Source organism: Convolutriloba macropyga, chromosome 1 (genome assembly GCF_964194025.1).
Source record: "Convolutriloba macropyga chromosome 1, txConMacr16.3, whole genome shotgun sequence".
Classification (NCBI taxonomy): domain Eukaryota; kingdom Metazoa; phylum Xenacoelomorpha; order Acoela; family Convolutidae; genus Convolutriloba; species Convolutriloba macropyga.
In genome coordinates, this window is record NC_134468.1 from 16510696 (window position 1) to 16530855 (window position 20160).

The 20160-nt window shown below is 35.2% G+C and overlaps 1 protein-coding gene across 1 annotated transcript in view; it reads left to right on the forward strand.

Moving 5' to 3' along the window:
- The window catches only part of LOC142345987 (uncharacterized), an 87332-nt gene that overhangs the window by 55610 nt on the left and 11562 nt on the right, over positions 1-20160 (forward strand). The window contains exons 12-13 of the mRNA XM_075398460.1: positions 5695-5938; positions 12342-12420. Coding sequence (XP_075254575.1) covers positions 5695-5938; positions 12342-12420 — 323 coding nt within the window. The remainder of the gene's footprint in view (positions 1-5694; positions 5939-12341; positions 12421-20160) is intronic.

Consider the following 20160-nt stretch of genomic DNA (forward strand, 5'->3'; position numbering starts at 1 on the left):
TTTTAATTTGTGCATTATTGTAGAGGAAGTGAAGTAATCAAATTTTTTCAAAATTATTTTGTTTGTTTTGGCTAACTTCTATTGTTATTTGGCTTCAGCTTTGTTCTAGTTATCTGATGGTGTTCTACGATATTCGCTTGACCTTTGGATCACTTTTATCCGTTTTCACCTAAGTCGCTACCTTCAAGTAGCGTCACTCACTGCTTCAACTGAATAGACTGTTTTTTTTTTTTCACCAATATTACGCGAATACGTTTAAGGCCAGGAAGCGAAATCAAAAGAATTGGGATAAACTAATAAAGCCCGGAGACTAAAGCTTAATGTTTGAATTTTGACTAATCAGCGCTCTTTAGAGTATAATGCTAGCTTATATTGATTTTAACTTTATTGTCCCGCTATTTGGAGGCTGAATATACAATAATTTTCGAGTCCAATGAAACAGATTTGAACCAAATTAGAATCCTTTTTGACATAACAGAAAAATGAGGCTGTCGTCAATTGTTTTTTTCTGTAACTGTTTTAATCCCAACGTTGATCAAATGGGTCGACTGTGGTTGTTTTCCGACAATTTAAAGGCTATGTTTTCAATGCCTGTTTTCAACTTGTTTCCAGAATTATTACGGCTGTTTTCTAAGATCTTCTTACACATTTTGATGTTTTTCGATTTGAAATTCCAGTTGATTTTGGTCACGTCGAAAAAATAAATGGAGCGTAAAAGCGAGTTGTTTCGAAAGTCGCTTAATGTGGTAATTCGCCTTGATTTTCGCTGTTTTTTCTTTCCTCATTTTTATTGATCGGATTGTTTTCTTAAATGAGTTTTCCATTCCATTCAAAGTATATTCTGGGTCTAGTTGTTTGTTTAGTCAATATAAATTTGTTCCTCTTTGTTTTTTCTTCGTCGAACTAGAATTTTTTTCGCTTTACGTTAGGTCACAGATCGTTCAACAGTTTGTGATATTTGTTGCTATCTTTTAGGCTAGTTTCACTCTGTTAAAAATGGCAATAGGTGCCTGTTTTCCGCCAAATTTACCTGCGAATTGCATATCTGTGCGACAGCTACATAAACAAATTTTTTTTGGAATTAGAGCTTTTAAATTTTGATAAATTACAATAGTTTTTGGAAATTACTTTTCTTCATATTCTTGTTGTTGTTGCAAAATCCTCAGTATAATTATATAGGAGGAAAATTGAGTCTGTGAGGATGGTTAAATCCACTTTGAGTCGTTTCAGGAGTTCTTCCGGCTATGGTTTTTGAAGACGTGACAAATTTTTATGAATTTTTAAAGCCTTGCAATTATGATTTTGGTCACTCCGAAACGAAGTTGAACAAAGAATCGAGTGGCTTTGCTAAATGAAATTTTTGACTAATTTCCAAAGTGAAAAAATGGTGTTTGAAGAAAAAACAACGCTGTCTCGCTTATTGTTTTTTAATAACTTATTTCACTTTGAGTTTTATTGGCTCGATTATTGGATCGGATTTTTTGTCCATTCTAAGTCTAATTGTTTTAGTCAATGAAAATTCGTTTGTGTGTGTCAGGGCTCGTCCTGCTACGTTTTGTTTTGTTTCCGTTTACCTTTCGTTCTCGTTTTTCGTTTAATATAAGTCACGACTTTCACTCCTGGCATACCTCAAGCACTTTTATTCGATTGGATTTAATATTCTTTCTTTCATTAAATCACGCAATTTAGTGGATACGGTCAATTTTAAGAGAGTAAAATCAAAACAAACAGGATAAGCCGATAAAGCCTGGTCATAAAGTTAAAGTGTATTAGGTTATCAAAGTTGATTAGAGTGATTGCTAGCTGGTATTGTTTTTATAGCTGGCATTATTATAAAGCTTGTTAGCATTCAGCTTAGAAGCTGACTTAAGTGAATTTTGGAATCTAATATAAACTGCACACCAGGTTAGAGTACTTTGAAATAAATTCGGTCAATTTTTGTTGCTTTTTATCTTTCCCAGTGTTTGTCAAAGGGGACTATTTTCCTACACGTTTTCGGCGGTGTTTGTTTTCTATAGGTTTTACCTATTGTTTTCTGCTTTAATGGTTCGAATAGGCTAGCGTCATATTTTTAGGGTTGCTTTATCTGGAAGTTGAATTATTTTTTAAAAAAATCGATGAGTTCTAAGCAAATTTTTTGACTGATTTTTATTTATGTTTACGAATTTTTATCATATTGTTCCTTTTTGTTTCTTCTATTGGGAACTGAATAGACACCTCATGTTATTTTTTGTCCTTTTTCTCTTTTTTTCAAAAAGAGAGAAATTTGTTAGAATATTATGACCTGCCTATTGTTTGGTATGTCCTTGAATGACACCAAGTGCACAATTGCAGGTTTTTAATTTGTGCATTATTGTAGAGGAAGTGAAGTAATCAAATTTTTTCAAAATTATTTTGTTTGTTTTGGCTAACTTCTATTGTTATTTGGCTTCAGCTTTGTTCTAGTTATCTGATGGTGTTCTACGATATTCGCTTGACCTTTGGATCACTTTTATCCGTTTTCACCTGAGTCGCTACCTTCAAGTAGCGTCACTCACTGCTTCAACTGAATAGACTGTTTTTTTTTCACCAATATTACGCGAATACGTTTAAGGCCAGGAAGCGAAATCAAAAGAATTGGGATAAACTAATAAAGCCCGGAGACTAAAGCTTAATGTTTGAATTTTGACTAATCAGCGCTCTTTAGAGTATAATGCTAGCTTATATTGATTTTAGCTTTATTGTCCCGCTATTTGGAGGCTGAATATACAATAATTTTCGAGTCCAATGAAACAGATTTGAACCAAATTAGAATCCTTTTTGACATAACAGAAAAATGAGGCTGTCGTCAATTGTTTTTTTCTGTAACTGTTTTAATCCCAACGTTGATCAAATGGGTCGACTGTGGTTGTTTTCCGACAATTTAAAGGCTATGTTTTCAATGCCTGTTTTCAACTTGTTTCCAGAATTATTACGGCTGTTTTCTAAGATCTTCTTACACATTTTGATGTTTTTCGATTTGAAATTCCAGTTGATTTTGGTCACGTCGAAAAAATAAATGGAGCGTAAAAGCGAGTTGTTTCGAAAGTCGCTTAATGTGGTAATTCGCCTTGATTTTCGCTGTTTTTTCTTTCCTCATTTTTATTGATCGGATTGTTTTCTTAAATGAGTTTTCCATTCCATTCAAAGTATATTCTGGGTCTAGTTGTTTGTTTAGTCAATATAAATTTGTTCCTCTTTGTTTTTTCTTCGTCGAACTAGAATTTGTTTCGCTTTACGTTAGGTCACAGATCGTTCAACAGTTTGTGATATTTGTTGCTATCTTTTAGGCTAGTTTCACTCTTTCATTCTACTCAAAGGGTTTTTAAGCAGCAGGTGCTCAACAAAGTGAGCTATAATCGGCAGAGTCAGTATCGGAAAACAAAATCAGAAATAGACACGGGGATAAACTGTAAAATCCCAATTTTAGATGCCCGCTATAAGTTTGTTCTAATAAGCTTTAGTTGCTATCGCTAATGCTTATTGATGTTAGTTAATACTAGCCCTTGTATCGTCTCATTAGGGAACAGAAGTTTGTCAAACTACGAAATGACATCAAATTAGTTTGCCTTGTAAAAATGTTCTTGTGCAAAGAGCAAATTTCATTTTTTTATTGTTCTTTCAATGGCAATTTGTCTTATGGGAATCAATGGCGACTATTTAACGGCACTCTCATGATTGTCCTGAAGAATTTGGAGTAAGTACACGCTGATTTTTTATACCACCTGGTTTTAAACATATTTTTGCTCAGTATATCAACGTGAATCTGTCTTAAAAGACGACTCAATACGCACTTTGACCTGTCACTTCATTGCAGAAATTTTCATTATGTACACATTTTTGTGATTTGAGCACAACTTTCAACAGCTTACTTCTCCCTTAGTTAAACAAGCAAATATGTTTAATAGCTCTCGAACGAGTTTGGAAGCAATTATTGTAAACGTGTCTTTTTTATGCAAAGTTTTGCTTGGCTCCTAACTTTTATAGTGACTTTACGCCCGACCTTTTGCGTTTTGCTTGACCTAAAATTTTCTCGCGTTTACTGTTTTAAACAGCCGAACAAGTGGTGGCAGTTTACTTAACAATCAAATAAATAGCGGGCCAAAATTAGCGTCAATGTTTGTTTCACTTTAAATCTTAATTGTGATCATAATGCCCACCCTTAGTGAACTTAGTTTCCTCCTCCTAAAAGCTATCCCTCCCCAGAGTTCCGACGGTAGTCGGGTGTTTTGTTTGTTTGTGAAGCCAAACTGTCTATCAGGAAACCATTGAAAATACTCAAATAATTCTGTTTTTTTTTTATTGATTATTGTTTTCTAAATCTTGCTCCCCAGAATGCGAGATGAAGTGGGATAGTGGTTTGTCCTTTACAGATCAATTTTTGTGCCCGTAAAGGTTGTCTTTTTGTTGTTCAGTTTAAATGCGGGATCTGTCGGGAAAAAATGATTGCCGATATAGATTTTTAAGTTAATGATCTAGTTCCATTGAATCAATGTAACGATTTCTATTTTTATTCTTATTTTAGCCTTGCTTACTAATTATTATGTTTTGTGATCCAATTGCGGTTGTACTCATTTCAATTTTGACACCACATCTCCAGTTTTTATCAATTTGAAAAGGTTGGGGCAACTCGGAGTTTTTCTGTTTGTTTTTCGAATTTCTTAAGACAGTTTTAGACTAACTCGGGTTTTTTTTTAAATTTTTATAAGGGCAAAATGATTCACGACTAAGATGATTTGCGATGCAACTGCCGTTGGCATGAGAAGTTCTGTCTGCTTTAAGTGTCCTTAGTTGGCATTGAAGCCATGTCGAAGAGAGTGTAGTCGGTTTCAAGCATTTATTGAAGAGCTGTTTCTTTCTTGTTTACAACTGACACAAATTAGTGATCTGGTTGGTACATAATTACTTTTGTCTTATTTTGGCCCAAATTTTGGCCGATTTAGTGATAGATTCAAATGCATTTTTTTCAACTACTCCTGGGGGAGAAATGAGTTAATGCAGGATTTGTTGTCACTTGTCTGTGTTTTAATTAGCACATCAATGTTCTTATCGGGATGGATGTTGAATAGCTAAGGCGGAATTGGTTCTCTGTGATAAGATAGCTGAAGTCTCAACATTGAGTTTTTTAAAGTTTGAATTTATATGATTAATTAAAAAACTAAATGTAAATTCGAGAAACTCAAACTCAAGATTTAAAAGTTCTGTTCAGCTTCCAATAGCCCATTTTCTGCGATTGATAATTCTGAATTTGTCTGCCTCCGTTTCAATTTGTTCGTTTTTTACAAATACATTTGAATACCCAGATACGACAAACCTGTTTCACGGTCAGTTATGCCAAAATAAAAATTTGGAAGATTTCCAGGACCATAAGCGAAAGATTCCAAATCAATCTGGCCTTTTCGTAGTGACCTAGCATTGCAGTGCATTGTATTTTGTTGCTTTGTTTGAGAATTACGATTTCATTTGTTGCTTCAGTTCGTTCTTAGTTTGATATCTATGTTGAAAACATTTGGCAATGAGGAATATCCTTCTCAGAAGATTTTTTTAATATAAATGACAATGTTTTGGAATTCGTGGAAGTTAACAGAGCTTTCCTGGTTACAAGGCACCTGGTATATTATAAAAATAATATCATCTCGTGTCTCGTGAAAATTTGCTGTTTGAATTTTTGTTCAGGTGGAAAGCAATATGATGACCCCAAAATTTCCTATTTGGATTGCCGAAGTAAAAGCTTGGCCTGATCCAAAAGCACCTCTGTCGTCGACCAGAGCAAGAGGAGCAAATCGGCAGCGAACGCGATTCTCGGTTGTGTTCTGCAGTAATAAGCGACTGATATCAGACTGGAAAGTTGAGAGACACTTTGAGCTACATTGGCTGTTAGCATGTCCATTCCAAGTGGAGAAAGTCAAATTAACAGTTGGTTAGTACTACTATTCTCAGAGGTTATCGCGTATCATTTCAAAAAGAATTTGAAGGAAGTTTTTTAATTAAAATATAAAAAAACTGCCATATTATCGTTTTGATACCTTGTCTGTATGACTAATTTAAAGCGTGTTCAAATTGGGCCGCATTAGTTTACATTATTTCATTGCTTAATAGACTTTTCCCAGATTTTTTGCGTGACCTTTCACAAACCTCCGTTTCTATTAACTGGAGAGTAGAGTAAATCGTGGAAGAGTAAGAGCGAAGTAAACAATCTGGTTAACTTCTGATAAATCACAACAATCTAGACTTATTCTATCGGGTTATCAGATTTCATTAGAGCAAAAGACGAGTAATGCCGTTAAATTTAATTTAGAAACTAATTCAGAAAATTTTCGTCTGAGGAATAAAACTTTCACTGCTTTGACTCAGTCTAAAGTTTTCGAATTCTACTACTTTCTGTTGAATTGTTTATATTTAATTGCTCTCAAACAAATTTTTTGATGCCATTATTGTAAAGGTGTTTGGTTTTTGCTGAATTTTCGCTGCATCGTTTTCTTATAGATAATTCTTTCGATTTCATTTCTGAGTGACTTTTTCACGCTTGACTTTATTTGTGCGTTCAATATAATTTGATCTTATCCGGCAATTGAGTCTGTTGCAAAAGCAAATCTGATTGTAATATAGGATGGCACGAGGAGGCCGGAGGTTGCGGGGTCTAATCCTTCTCTAGTAGTTTATTTGTATCCATATAGAAAAATTTCTCATTGCTACAGCCCCTCTGAATTAAATTGACCTGCCCTGCGTTCGAGAGCAATTTGTACTCGAGAGAAATTTTTCCGACGTTAGTCGGTTTATATTTATGTTCCAAATGCAGTGGAATTAATTGCATCTTTTTTCCGGAAACCTGCTCTCGAAATAAAATAATTTTTTTAAGTCTTGATAAAATGGAAGTTTATTTCGTGGTACTGTCACTGTTTTAATTCACATGCGGCAATTTCACTTTGTTTTTTACTGTTTTCTCAATTTTTTGGATCGGAGTTTTTTCTAGTGGATTTTTGTTCTCGCTAGCGGCATTTTGACATTGATTTTTTTAGAAGTGTTTTTCCCAATTCGCTCATAGTACGTTCTAGGTCTAGTTTTTTGTTAAGTCAACGCAAATTCTTTGAATTGTACGTCAGGATTTGTCCTGCTATGTTTTTTTTAATTCGTCGTCTCCATCGAATATTCTTCCGACCTGACTTCTTGGAGTTGACTTTTTCAATTTCAGATATTTCTACTGCTTTGCAGTTAAAATTTGGGTGCGTGACGTGATTTGTTCTGCTTTTAGCTCAATTCTGTGACTTACCTCACTCAAAAAAATGACTTCTGAACTCGCTTAATGAACTTTAAATTTTATGAACATTAACTAGTTAAAGGTCAATAGTGTGCTTCTAAGTAGTGCCAAACGTAATGCCCCAATTCTTGAATATTAGAGTCTTGAGTTTTTGATTTCGAATATTACTTTTGAAAAAGCTCCATTAGGGCTTTTTCCTTATAGAGTAAATGTGCTCTTCCTTACAGCGGGTATGACAGTCCGAATGTAACCAAAAAGTCTGGTGGTCAGTCTGTCTATCTAATAACTCTTTAATTAGAAAATCTTGGTTCATAAACGATCATTGTTATCAGTTCAACCCATGCAATCACACTCGTTTCCTTCTTGGAAAAATTGTTTGTGGTAAAACTTCCTGTTCTGTGCAATCACATTTCACCCGCCACGGAGTTACAACTAGTATGATAATGCATTAAATTTTGAGCTCCCCACTCATTGGGTGAGTCATATTGTCCCCGCTCATGGATGACAAGCTATTCAAGATCGACTTGCCTCTTTACTTCTGCAACAAGGATTCAAAGATTTGCTCCCGTTTCTTGTGTCTATAATCTAGCATCCCTTTCAAGGATATGGTTGCAGACCCCCGAATTGCTGTAACAGAGACTGATTGAGATAACCTACTGAAGGCTATCGACAGCCCCGCCGGCTGCAAATTTTTGTTATCAGCGAGAGTAGTGATTCGTTTGAGGGTCTTACGAACTGTCTCTGAAAATCCTCCAAACGTTTTGAAAGCCAGAGGAATTGAATGCCAACTTCACTACACTTCTGGGCGTACTGTTTCTACTTCTGTCCTCAGCAGCTGACAGTGCGAAACCACTCTTCTCCGACGCATTTATAATGAGGCTTGACTGCAAGGGAAAAGTGACGGTAACGTCTAAAGCTGCTGGTTGACGGGCATTCCATGCAGGTAAGAAAATTTCGCCCGGTCTGGAGTTATTGTCGGGTAGTAAACTTTTCTGTTCACAGATGGGAGACAAAAGAGCTCCCGAGCAAGTTGATATAATTTTGTCTCGTATACGATCGTGAAGAGAGATCATAGCATGACACCGCATGGTCGCCCATTATATCTAGAGTTTCAGGTTTACAAAAAGGTCAAATTCTCTCGTTCTCGTACAATTTTACACCCCGTCGTTATTTGAGAGCAACACGGAACTCATTGGAAGATAGGTGTAGTCCCAGAGCTGGAATGGGGGCTGCGAATAACCAGGGACCAGACTGCGGTAAAGAAAGAGATTGTAAACGAGCCTTTTCTCTTATGGAACTTTGTTTTCCTAACAAGTCGTCGAAGGCTTAGTTATCGAGTTCCTCTTGAATTTTTCTTTGAGAGGGATATGTCTTCGTAATTTCGCTTAATTCTTCAACTGCCTTAACAAATGAGATGTCTTCAGTTGGATTATGGCCTGTTTATTTTTCTACAATAACGGAGGATTGAAAAACAGATCCAACGTATGCAGTCTGAACTTGATCTGCTGATCTTTTTATTCCTACACCGGTTTTATTGATTGGAAGGCATGCTTGGTCCCAAGGGGTGTCTGACAACAAAACTCCAAGAATACCTTCAAAGCTTGCACGCTGAACCGAATCAAATTTTTGAAGGATTTTATTTGGTTCGTCAGAAGGAGAATTGCATCGCAAAGAGTAGACCATTTTGGGATCACCAAGGCAAAAACACAAAATACCAAGAGCACATTGAGGATCGTCTACATATGCTAAACGGTGTAGAAGTGCCTCTAATTTTTTAACGCGTTTGAGTAAACAAGAGGAAACAAAAGCATCAGATCCTATAGCAGCTCCTAAACTTTCAATTTCATTTACACAGTTCATCTTGATCAAATTGTCAACTTTCGTCATGCTTTTGATTGACCATAGCTCGCACTTATCCTTCCTGAGTTCTAAACCAAATGTTTCTCCCGATTATGAGAGAATTTCTAACGCTTAACAAAGTTTGATCTCGGTTCATGCATTAATTCCGTCATCGAGTTACCAGCAATGTTGCTAGAGATTTGGTAATTTGCTTTCGATTTCGTCAATAAGAGGCGAGAAGGCCAATGAAAACGAAAGTGGACCTAGTGGATCACCTTGTTGCACTCCTGTCTGACAGTCAACAGTTGAGCTATTGAAGAACAAATCACTATGCTTTGAGTAACAAAAGGATGCAAATGACATTATACTAGGCATCAAAACTTTGGTTGAGCCGAGGAGATGACTGCGCTTCACTGAATCAAATGCGTTTCTGAAATCAATTTGGAGTATGCCCCCACTTTTTACTATCTTCATTCTTTCGAAGGTTATTTTTTTGGCGTGCATTATGCTCTCGGCACCTCCCCTGGCAGCAACTCCCAACTGCTTTGCACCAAACAAGTAAACCGCTTCGATGGCTGCTTCTTCTGCAATGCACTTGGTAACAAGGTGCCGAATAACTTCACCCACAGCAATAGGTCTAATGCCGGTTTTCTTTTTATTCAATGCTGTTAATATAGCACTACAAAAAGCTGGAACCACGAGGATTTGGATCTGGCCCCTGCTGGCCAAGTTCACTAATTTGATTAGGATATTCATTGCCCGCTTGGATTGATCGGAAATTGAACAATTGATTGCGTGAAGATGCTCCGGATACATTTTAGACGGCCCAGCTGCTGTGAAATTCGAAAAAGACTGGAGCTGCAATAGGACCTTTCCTTCATCGAATTGATAAGCTTCGCAGCTATAGTCTTCCGTCGGCTCAGGAATTTTGTTTTCCACTGGATGCAGTTGTTTGAGTTCAGTGAGGGTTTTTTTTATTGTCGGGTGCTATTCCCTCCGATGATAAAATCTTTGCCGCACGACCAAACTGTCCCTGAGGACAAAGTGTTTTCGTTCGTGAGGCAAGCGCTTCCACTGTGCTGTTGCTTTTATTTTTCGCTTGCTTCATTTAAGCCGCTTCGTACCAAAGGGCAGCATACTCCGATCTCCATCGCTCAAATCTATTAATCATTGAGTTTTCCTGCTGCTGCTGATGTTTTTACCCCCTCTGTTTGAAGCACGCAAAACACATTTGCTAACTGCGAAAAATTTCTTCCAGTTATCAACACAGTCAGGATTTGAGATGCAATCCTCTATGATTGACGTAATAATCCCGGACCATGGCATACAGAACTTCACGCGGATATAGCGGATCGTTGGAATATTTTTACTGCAATTAGTTTTCAAATCTGGTAATTCGCTTGGATTGTCACTGGGGCCTGATGAGCCACTTCCCAATGTTGCAGATTGAACCAACTCGTCTGTGCGGGCAGATAGATCTCTCGGTATCTTGTTCACTTTTGATAAAAATTGAGTGAATTGTGAATACGCCCAAATTGATTTCGAGCACACCCATTCATCGTAGTTTGGACCCCACTGCAAAAACCTCACCTTGGACCTGACCATGTCGTGCTCCAAGATGGAGACTTTATATAGGTTATCTTTTCTGTCGGGATAAAAAAGGAGAGTTCCAACTGGAATCAGGAAACGAGATATTTCGTCGTTTATTGTCAGTTCACTTATCTGCTGTGTTAAACCAGTTGAGGTGTCTGACATAACGTGTTTTACTCAACTGCTGTTGGTTTGTTCCTGTGAGTAACTTTTGACGGAGACATAGAAACTGGCACTTTTTCAATGATGATATTCAAAGAACATTGAGTAGGTGGGATGAATTGTTGGTTTTATCGTGGTTTGCTTCAGACTGGATGAGAGCTTTAGCTCTTAGGTTGTATTTCATGGTCAAAAGGCGATAACCATTCAACAAGCAAACCGCTCCATGAATCGTATTTTTCGATGACCTGAAAGGCGACAGGGAGGAGGGGGGCTGAGGGTGGGCTGTAAAGTTTGGATCCAACCGGTTTTGACGACCTTCCTCAGCCTCAATTCGATAGTCTGGATAATCTCCCTTCACACATCCACCCCACAATGTAATTTCGAAGACAAAAAGGAAGGGGTTTTAGTATGGGTTCTAGAGTTGCAGAATGTACAAAATTTGTTTTTAAATATGGTCTATTCAGAAAGTTGTCGATAAATCCAGAGCACGAGCTGTTCATTAATTTCTGAGGTAAAAGCTCATCTTATTTCTTTAGCTGTTTCAATTCTTGAAGGCCACAAGCGTCTGTCGTGGCTATTTTCCGGCAATCTGCCGGCTATGTTTATAGTTTTGTGGTCCGCTCTGAAGTTCTTTTTCGGAAACAATTAAGAACTTAGCACTCTGAATTTCTAATTGACACACATCTTTTTTTAGAGGCGCTGCTGCTATTCCTGGCTGTGATTGCTTGTTTGTAACATTTTGTTTTAGCGTTTTCTCTACACGCCCGTAGCTTGTGCTTCTTGTAAACTGAAATGTGTGTTGGGGCTATGAGTGCGTGTTTTGGTTTTTAAATTGTGTTTCATGCGTGGGATCTGCTTGTGATTGTGTTGACGATGTGAAGTGCGATTCTCTTCTTTGATGGTAGATTTTAGAATGTCTTTTTTGCGTGGTTGGAGATGAAAATTAGTCTTGAAATGAAAATTTAAATGTTCAAACCAAGGCAAATCGTCGCCCAATAATTCTTATTTTGGTGATTTAACTTTAGTATTCTCTTTCGCAAGTAAATCAATGAATAGTGCTTACTGAAGCTATTTTCAGGAATTTTGTTGACTTTGTTCTATAATTGACGTTCTCTAAGTTGACCTTGTTTTGCTGTGCATATTCCTAATTTAAATATTGGCATTTTCATGTCAATCAACAAACTAGTTCAAATATAAATTTGTTTTCTGTTAACTTACAGACTTTACTGACAGCATTTGAAGGAAACTAAGATGACCTGATAATATTGACTTAGTTTCCAGTTGCTAGCAGCTATATTTTCATGCTCACTCTATTTTTCAACTGTCAATTTTTAATTAATTGACAATCAAATGTAAATGTATAGACTTGAATAAAAATAGATAATGAGTTTCAGTGCTGGAATGGGTTCATGCTTTAATAGATCAAGATATAGAATACTTATCATCACTTGTATGAGGGTCTTGTTTTGTTCAGATGCACGTGCAATGGTGTCCTGGGGAGCAGATCTCACAGAGGATGACTTCCACTCCATCGAAACTGCCATTCGGACAAAGTCAGTGCTCACTTTCACTCTTGGTTACGATAGAATTAAGGGTGTTGGCTTTAAAAAGGGAAAAACGAGAAATTCGCTGGTTTTAAAGGCCCACAAATTGCTGTGGGATATGATGCGTTATGCACGTTATTATAATTCACCAATATGTTTAAGGGAAAAATTAAAAAAAATTAAGAAAGTTGTTGGTATATATATGCGCATATGCATGTTTGATTTTGACGTATTCCACTCGAATGTGATTCTGCTTCCGCTGTTTATGCGAGGCTGGAATTTGATATTCATAAAAATGAACTTGATACGTGATACCGCAAATTTAGTTTGCGGTTTGTCAGCTTAAGAAAATTGTTAATAAGACAGCAATTTATCTAGATTTCCCCTTGGGGAAACATTTTGGAAACTGCAATGGAAATTTATTTTGGAAGTGAAGAATTAAATTTAAGGAATCTTTGACCTTTGAGAATGTTCTTATGCAATTAATTGGACTTTTTGGGTGTTTTTTGTCTTGGTTCCCAGGGCCGCGAAGCAATGATGAGCCCAGCCCTTTTTGACAACAAGCTGGTGAATTTTGCAATGGAAATTATTTCCAATTTTGCTCGTTTCCGAATTCTGATAACCAAAATCTTTTCGGTCGTGCTATATTGTAGTGAATACGAAATCAGATTAAATTTTCGAAGTCCTCGAACTTCGCGTACAATCCGTTTACAAAATTGAAACCATCGGGAGGTCAATTTTGTATGCTCAACTTGTCATCTGCAACTGCCAATTATTGCAACTGAAGAAATTTCCCTAATTTTTCCTCTCAGATAATTGTGCTCTTTTTTCACAATTTAGCATAGTGAAATAGCATTATTAATTGCCCTCGAATGAAGTTTGTCTCAATAGTATTAGTTTTGTTCTTCATTATGCAGTTTTTTGGCTTGATTTTGTTTGACGTTTTGACTTTTGAAATGACTTTGATCATGTTTGACATCTTGAGTTTTGCCTGATCTCAATTGCACTCACTCAGAATTTGAGCCGCGAACTTCATACGTGGCAGTTAACTACTGAAAACCAAATCAAAAGTGCGCCGAAATCGGTTTAATTTTTCATTTACATCTTTGACGAGGTCTTAAATAATAAGCACCAATACCCTCTTGGCGCCATCAATACACTTGGCGCCCGTATTTCGTTTGAGGAATGTGACCAACCGTAATTGGTTATGTTCGAACTTTAGTATTTCAAAAGTATGTCATTCAAGCGTAGAAATAACTAAGCCCTGTGAGTAGTATAGTAATTTGCCTAGTGACTGTAGGGGGGGGGGGTCCGAAACCCCCCCCCCCTCTACAAGACTTTCATGTCGACCAAAATCCTGATTTCTTTCGAAATGAAAGTTTGTTCAAGTTTCAGTAGTCTCGTGTAGACTCTTAGTGCTATACTGACTGCTGAAACTTGAACAAACTTTCATTTCGAAAGAAATCAGGATTTTGGTCGACTTGAAGTCTTGTAGGGAGGGGGTCCGGACCCCCCCGGCAACTTACACTTGTTGATATTGTTACTGTAGAGAAAAACCACTTGTGAGCTGGTAGGACGCCCTGACTATATCACTTTAGTGGTAATAGGAAAAATTTCGCATTACATATACTAAAGGTCCCAAACTTGGAAAAAATTTTTTCGAAAATTTTCAAAGTTTTTCAAAGTCCTAAAATGGTATGAATTGGATTTTGCGCTATGAAAGAGCACTCAAAAGTGATTTTTTGTGGACTTCACTTTGTTCAACGAAGTAGGACCGGAACAACTCAGTTTCTGAAATGGTCTGAAATAAGTCAAAGAGCAGTCAGAAGCAGTTTTTAATGAAAATACTTTTGCAAATGTACAGTATAATGTGGAAAGCATGTCTTTATTTTTTTATATACATGTGTAACTATGTATGTTCCTATCAAAACAAGTCCGTATATTTGCTTTAAGTGTTCCGTATAAGTGTTCGAAATTGTACTTTTTATGTATGATTGAACTTTTGAAAGAAAGGAAAGAATGAATATTTTATGTATAAAATTATGCGTATTCATGTATACAATAATGAAAGTATTCATGAAAGTGTATATTTGTTTAAAAATAAATATAACTGTGCTTAAGTTTATCAATATGTTTCCGTGAGTATAAGCTGAAATGTATGTTTGTGTGTAGAAATTTGTGTGTATATGTCAAGAGGTTCTTGGTTTTATGTGTGTATGTTTTTCTATATGTATACAGTGGAATGTATGTATATATGTCTGAATGTATTTAGGTATTTATGTATTTAAATGCTTGCAAGTCAGACGAGAGAGAGGGAGATAAGTCCCTGGAAGGCAATTTATTTGCCTAGAAGAATGTTATTATTTGTTTCCTTGATCCAATTATATTATATCTTGCAAACAGATTTTGACCTTCAGCGTTGATAAACTCTGTCCTTTAAACATTGGCAAGCAAAATGCACAACCGAAGACGACAACAATTTTTTTGATGTTCTGAGCATGCTTTTTTGAAAATTGAATTGTCTACACCTATCTAGCTACCATATTAAAAACTATCAAGATTTTTTACAGAAAAAACTTAAATTCATGCTCTTTGTCTTTTAGTCCTTGGCAAGAAAATGGTAAGATGTTGGAACACAGAAGACAAAAACAACGTTTTGATGTTCTGACTATGCTTTTTTAAAAACAGATTTCTCTACACTTATTCAGTTACCTTTCTAGGAATGAGCAAGAATATTCACAGGAAAAATATATGAGATGAATTGTTTAGAGATAAACAATAATTTGAGCTAAGTAAAAGGAATAAACTCTGTAAAAAACCGAAAAAGTTGGTGGGAAAACTATGATATGTAGGAGCAGCTGAACTTTTTAGTTAAATAAAGTAGAATGATAGGAATTCATCAAGAGCTTGAATCAGACAAAAAATGTAATGATGTACAAGAAGAGTAGTTTGCACTGCAACTGTAAAAAGCGCTAAAATTTTCAAAAATTAATTAGCCACTTTATCAATTAAGCAAGAACAAACACAAACTATGGTGGGGGGTTGCTAGAAACAGCTTCAGAAATGTATAGGTCTTGTTTGGCTATTGGTAATAGCAATAATGGATATTGTTTGCTTGGACTGAAATATTAAACAATAGCGAAACCCATCTTCAGTAAATGCTTCCGATAAACTCAACTATTGAACACTGCAAGTAAGGTACCAGAGCACCTCATGCAACCAGAAATCAAAAACGTTCATTATAGTGTCTTCTTGAATCAAATTTTCTGCGTTCAGTAACCCTGTGTTAATATTTTATATTACTTATTATTCTGTCCGTTTTAAAATGAGATTACAGTAAAAATATTTCATAGAGCATCGGAAACAGTTAAATCCAAAGGAATCTAAAACTAAAAGGAGCAGATTCGTTATAACATATAATTGGGGTAAGCAGTCTCGAACATATTGGAATTCAACACAACACTACTGCTACGTAGTACTGCTACTGCCTACTACTACTACCTACAACTACTATCTACAATTAGTACCTACTACTACTGCTACCTACTAGTACTACCTACAACTACTACTAGATACTATTACTAACTACTACAACTTCTTATTGGTTCTAAGTTACACTAGTACGTACCACTACTTCCTTTTAATACCTTCAAATATTACCTATTGTTTACCAACTATCTACAACAATGTGTTTCTGTTTTTCTAAAAAATGCAAACAATTCTTATCTCTAGAGACTCGTTGATTATAAACAACAAAAGATTTTGTCTATCTCAAGGTAATGTGTCCTGACTGACACAGACCGATAGAATTTACCAGCCAATATTATCAACAAATCATTAAGTGTTTGAAGTTTTTTCAAAGATGTAGAAAACGCTGAAGCTTTTTCGTATACATTAACTCAGTAATTTTCAACTCAATGATTATTTGTTAATTAACAATTAAAAAATCCATGGTATGATATATCAGGTTGATTTTAAATTAATTAAATCAATGTAGGGTTTTACTGTTAAGCGAACCAGTCTAATTTTTAGAACTTCACATAAGTTTTATTGCTATGTTTTTTTAAGTGCAAATTTTGTTCACTTTTTCACTTATGAGGGATCAGTCATAAACTTAATCTTTTTGTTCAAATGCTGTTTTAGTTTATTCAATATATGACGTCTGATTCCATTTGCAATTAATTGATGGATATGAAACGTAAACTTTTTAAAATTTCTAATATGAAGGATTATATAGCGTAAGCATTGACTGGTTCACAATGGCGTTGCACTATGTCTATTTGTAATAGCAACTTTATAGAAACATGCTTGCTTCAAAAATTCCATAGTGTGTACCTTAATGGAAACAAACTTTTTACAACGTACCTACATTATCCAAAAAACTTAGGTTTTACTCTATATAGTTGTTTTCGTATGTTTTCGTATGAGTCACCTGTTGTTTCAGTTGTCAGTTTTTACACAACTTTTTCTGAATCCCTACGTTTCAAAATTTTGGATAGACTGAAAACTGCTGGGATAGCTTGCCAGAAGGATATGTATTCATTGAGTTTTATATTAACCTTAGCTTCGGCTCAGGATGTGTTCACATCTATGACTGTGATTGTGAACTTGCTATTCATTTAAGTTTTAGCGCTACATGATTTTGCAATTTTTGTTATATTAACTTCTTCCTATTTTTATTGAATTTCATTTGGTCATTGTTTGTCGGAAGAAAATTAAAAATAAATCGACCTCATGAAACGTTTCTCAGCAAAATTAAGTGAAACAGTCTTGTTGGATTTGAGAGCTCAAACAAAAACCTTAATTTTAGGTGTTTAGGTGAACAAATTTTGTTTGTTTTCATCGTCTGCTTACTCTCAATGGGCACCAAATGGTTCCAGAGAAGTACTTTTCGCGGAATTTGAAACAAAATTCTTCTTTATTAGTGTTCAAAACTCAACAACCGGAGACGGTATGGCTTTGGATAAGCAAGTAAAAAAAATTGTGAATCATGGCCGATCACTTTAACTAAAAGTTGAACCATTGAGTTCGAATTCGGGTTTGTGATCTAAAAATAGTATTCAAGGATAATTGACTTTTTTAAAAAAGACTTCTTTTTTTAGTATTCAAAACTCAACAATCGGAGGCGGTATGGATTTCGATAAGCAAGTATAATAAAATGGTGATGCTTGGTCAATCGCTCTACATAAAAATGGAAGTTTTGGATTTGTGTCTGAATTTGTGATCTTAAACTACTATTCAAGGATAATTGACTTTGAAAAAAGACTACTTTTAGTACTAAAAACACAATAATCGGTGACCGTGTAACTTTGAATTACAAAATATAATGAAATGTGAAAACTTGGTCTATCGCTCTATTTAAAAGTCAAATGAGTTTGAGTTTGTGATCTAAAAATAGTATTCAAGGGATAATTAAGTAATAATAGTTGAGTTGTTTTATAAAGTTGCAAACGCAAAACAATTGAAACACGTTCTCACAATCTATTTAAACTACATCTATATATGTGTCAAAGAAGCGATGGAGAACTTCTGGTTTTACTAAGCTTTTTGATATAGTTTACTATATTATATGGACTATATTCACATGTTCTATTATGTAATCTTTACTGCACGAGTTCTACAAGCATTCCTGAATACTATAATTTTGCTTTTTTCTGTAGAAAAGAACAGAAAAAACGCGTGATTTTCCAAAATCAGCAGTGTTGACATATTTTACCAGTAATTCTTGAAAAGACAGGTCGGTGCAACTTCTTAAATAATTAATTTTCTCTGAAGAATGTTCGGCTAATGAACTTTAAATATTGCAAAATAACTAATATGGAGATACTTTTAAGTCATGACCACATTAGGTAACAGTTAACACAACTAACTGTGATTTTTTTGCTACCATAAAAACCGTCAACACGGACAGTGGAAATCAGATTAGGCGCTTTAATGCCATCGTCAAAAAAGTACATTTCTACATTTTTTGGTCAATTTGGAGAAGGTTCCAGTGTTAAAACCCTGCTATCCATAGTACATTATGTTCAAAGTATTCAAAATTTTCGGAAATTAGTGTTTTACTTTTCTATGTGTTAGTACGTACTCTTGGCTTTGTGTACCTCGTTTTGATGGTATCTTTCCGAAAGAGTTTATGTTTTCAAACGTTTGTTTGATATGGATACTATGAAGAGTTGATTTGAGTTCTTTCAACTGAGTCAAAGACAAAAAACAACTGTCAAAAAAGAAATCTTGATTACAGAGGCAATTAGGCTAATTTGATTTCCAGGTTTTTTAACGCAGTATTTTTTTCTCTGAGCTTAAACAATGTGAGAAATATGTAAAACTGTCTCTTAGAAAAAAGTTCCAGGTGGAATTTTACTCCTATGTGTTTTGCTTAATGCCACTATTGTCAATAAAAACCATTGTAATTTAACATGATTTCTATCTTCATGAAAGTTTGTATCCTCTATAACAATAAATGGTAGAATCCTTATGCACAAGAAAAAATTTTTTTCACGAGTAATCATATAGCAAAACCTTAATCTTCAATAAAGCTTTATTGATCTGCAATTTACGCTATGAAAAACGAATCAGCTGTCTCACAGGTAGTATGAAAACATTTTTTTCGTTGCGCTCAAAAAAGGAAACCCCTAACGGAAATACAAAATTAACAAAGGTAAGAAAAGAAACGTTTTCCGCGTTAACTTTGTTTTTTATTTGAAAGACTTAAAACAATGCCTAGCTGACATAAAAAAGATTTAGATTTTGCAAAACAAAGTCTTCTAAGACTTCCTTGACAAACAAATGTTTATGAACAAGCTGCTTTTTCATTACTACTTCAACAAATTTGTACTTTTAGAACCTCAATGTTTGCCTGGAGGTAACTCATAAGAGAACGGACAAGTATTCACTTCTTGCATTTATTGGATTTTTCGTTCTGATAAGTTAAATGCTTACTATTCTTGATACCATAGCTTTATGGAGTAACGAAGTTTTTCGTCCGCGTTAATGAATACTTAGGTTTTAAAATTATATGAATTACTTAAATAACATACTGAAATACTTCATATTGACACATAGCTTCAAAAGCTACTGAGTGAATACTGTGAAAACCAAATGTTCCATGACAAACACAAGTTGTTGCACATGTATACAGAAAACACTAGTGCATTCTTACGTCTATGGTTCAGATTGAGCCTTTGAGCAAAACATGTTTGTTATCTACTAACAGAAAACGTGAGCAGAGGGTTTCTTATCGTTCCTCAAATTAAACCAAGTCATAACTAAGCAAAATTAAAACTATTGTACAAATAACTTGATATTAAACGTACGACTTAGAACCAGTTACTATATAACCTAGAAGCAATTGTAACCATGAGAGTCAAGCAATAAGTCCAATAGGAGAACTTAAATGAATTTGATTTGACCTGTTTATTCAATTGCTTTATTCAAGTTAACGTTATTTTGCTTAACTGGAGCTTACTGTAGGTTGAAATGTATTCCGTAATAAACAATTGCAAGCCAATGAAATCACTCTTTTTTATCTCAACGTTTGCTGCAACACAGTAGAGTACATTTATATACGCCTTCTTGATCACCGACAAGAGAATACTTAAGCAAACTAATAAAAGTGCTTTTAGCCGAAAATATTATGCAAGAATTTTGCAGAGCAGACTTAACTTCTCACAATATAGATATTTTTATTCATAAAAAATCAAGTGGTTAGGTTGAATTTTTGTTTCAACCGGTGACTTGTAAGAGAGCCGA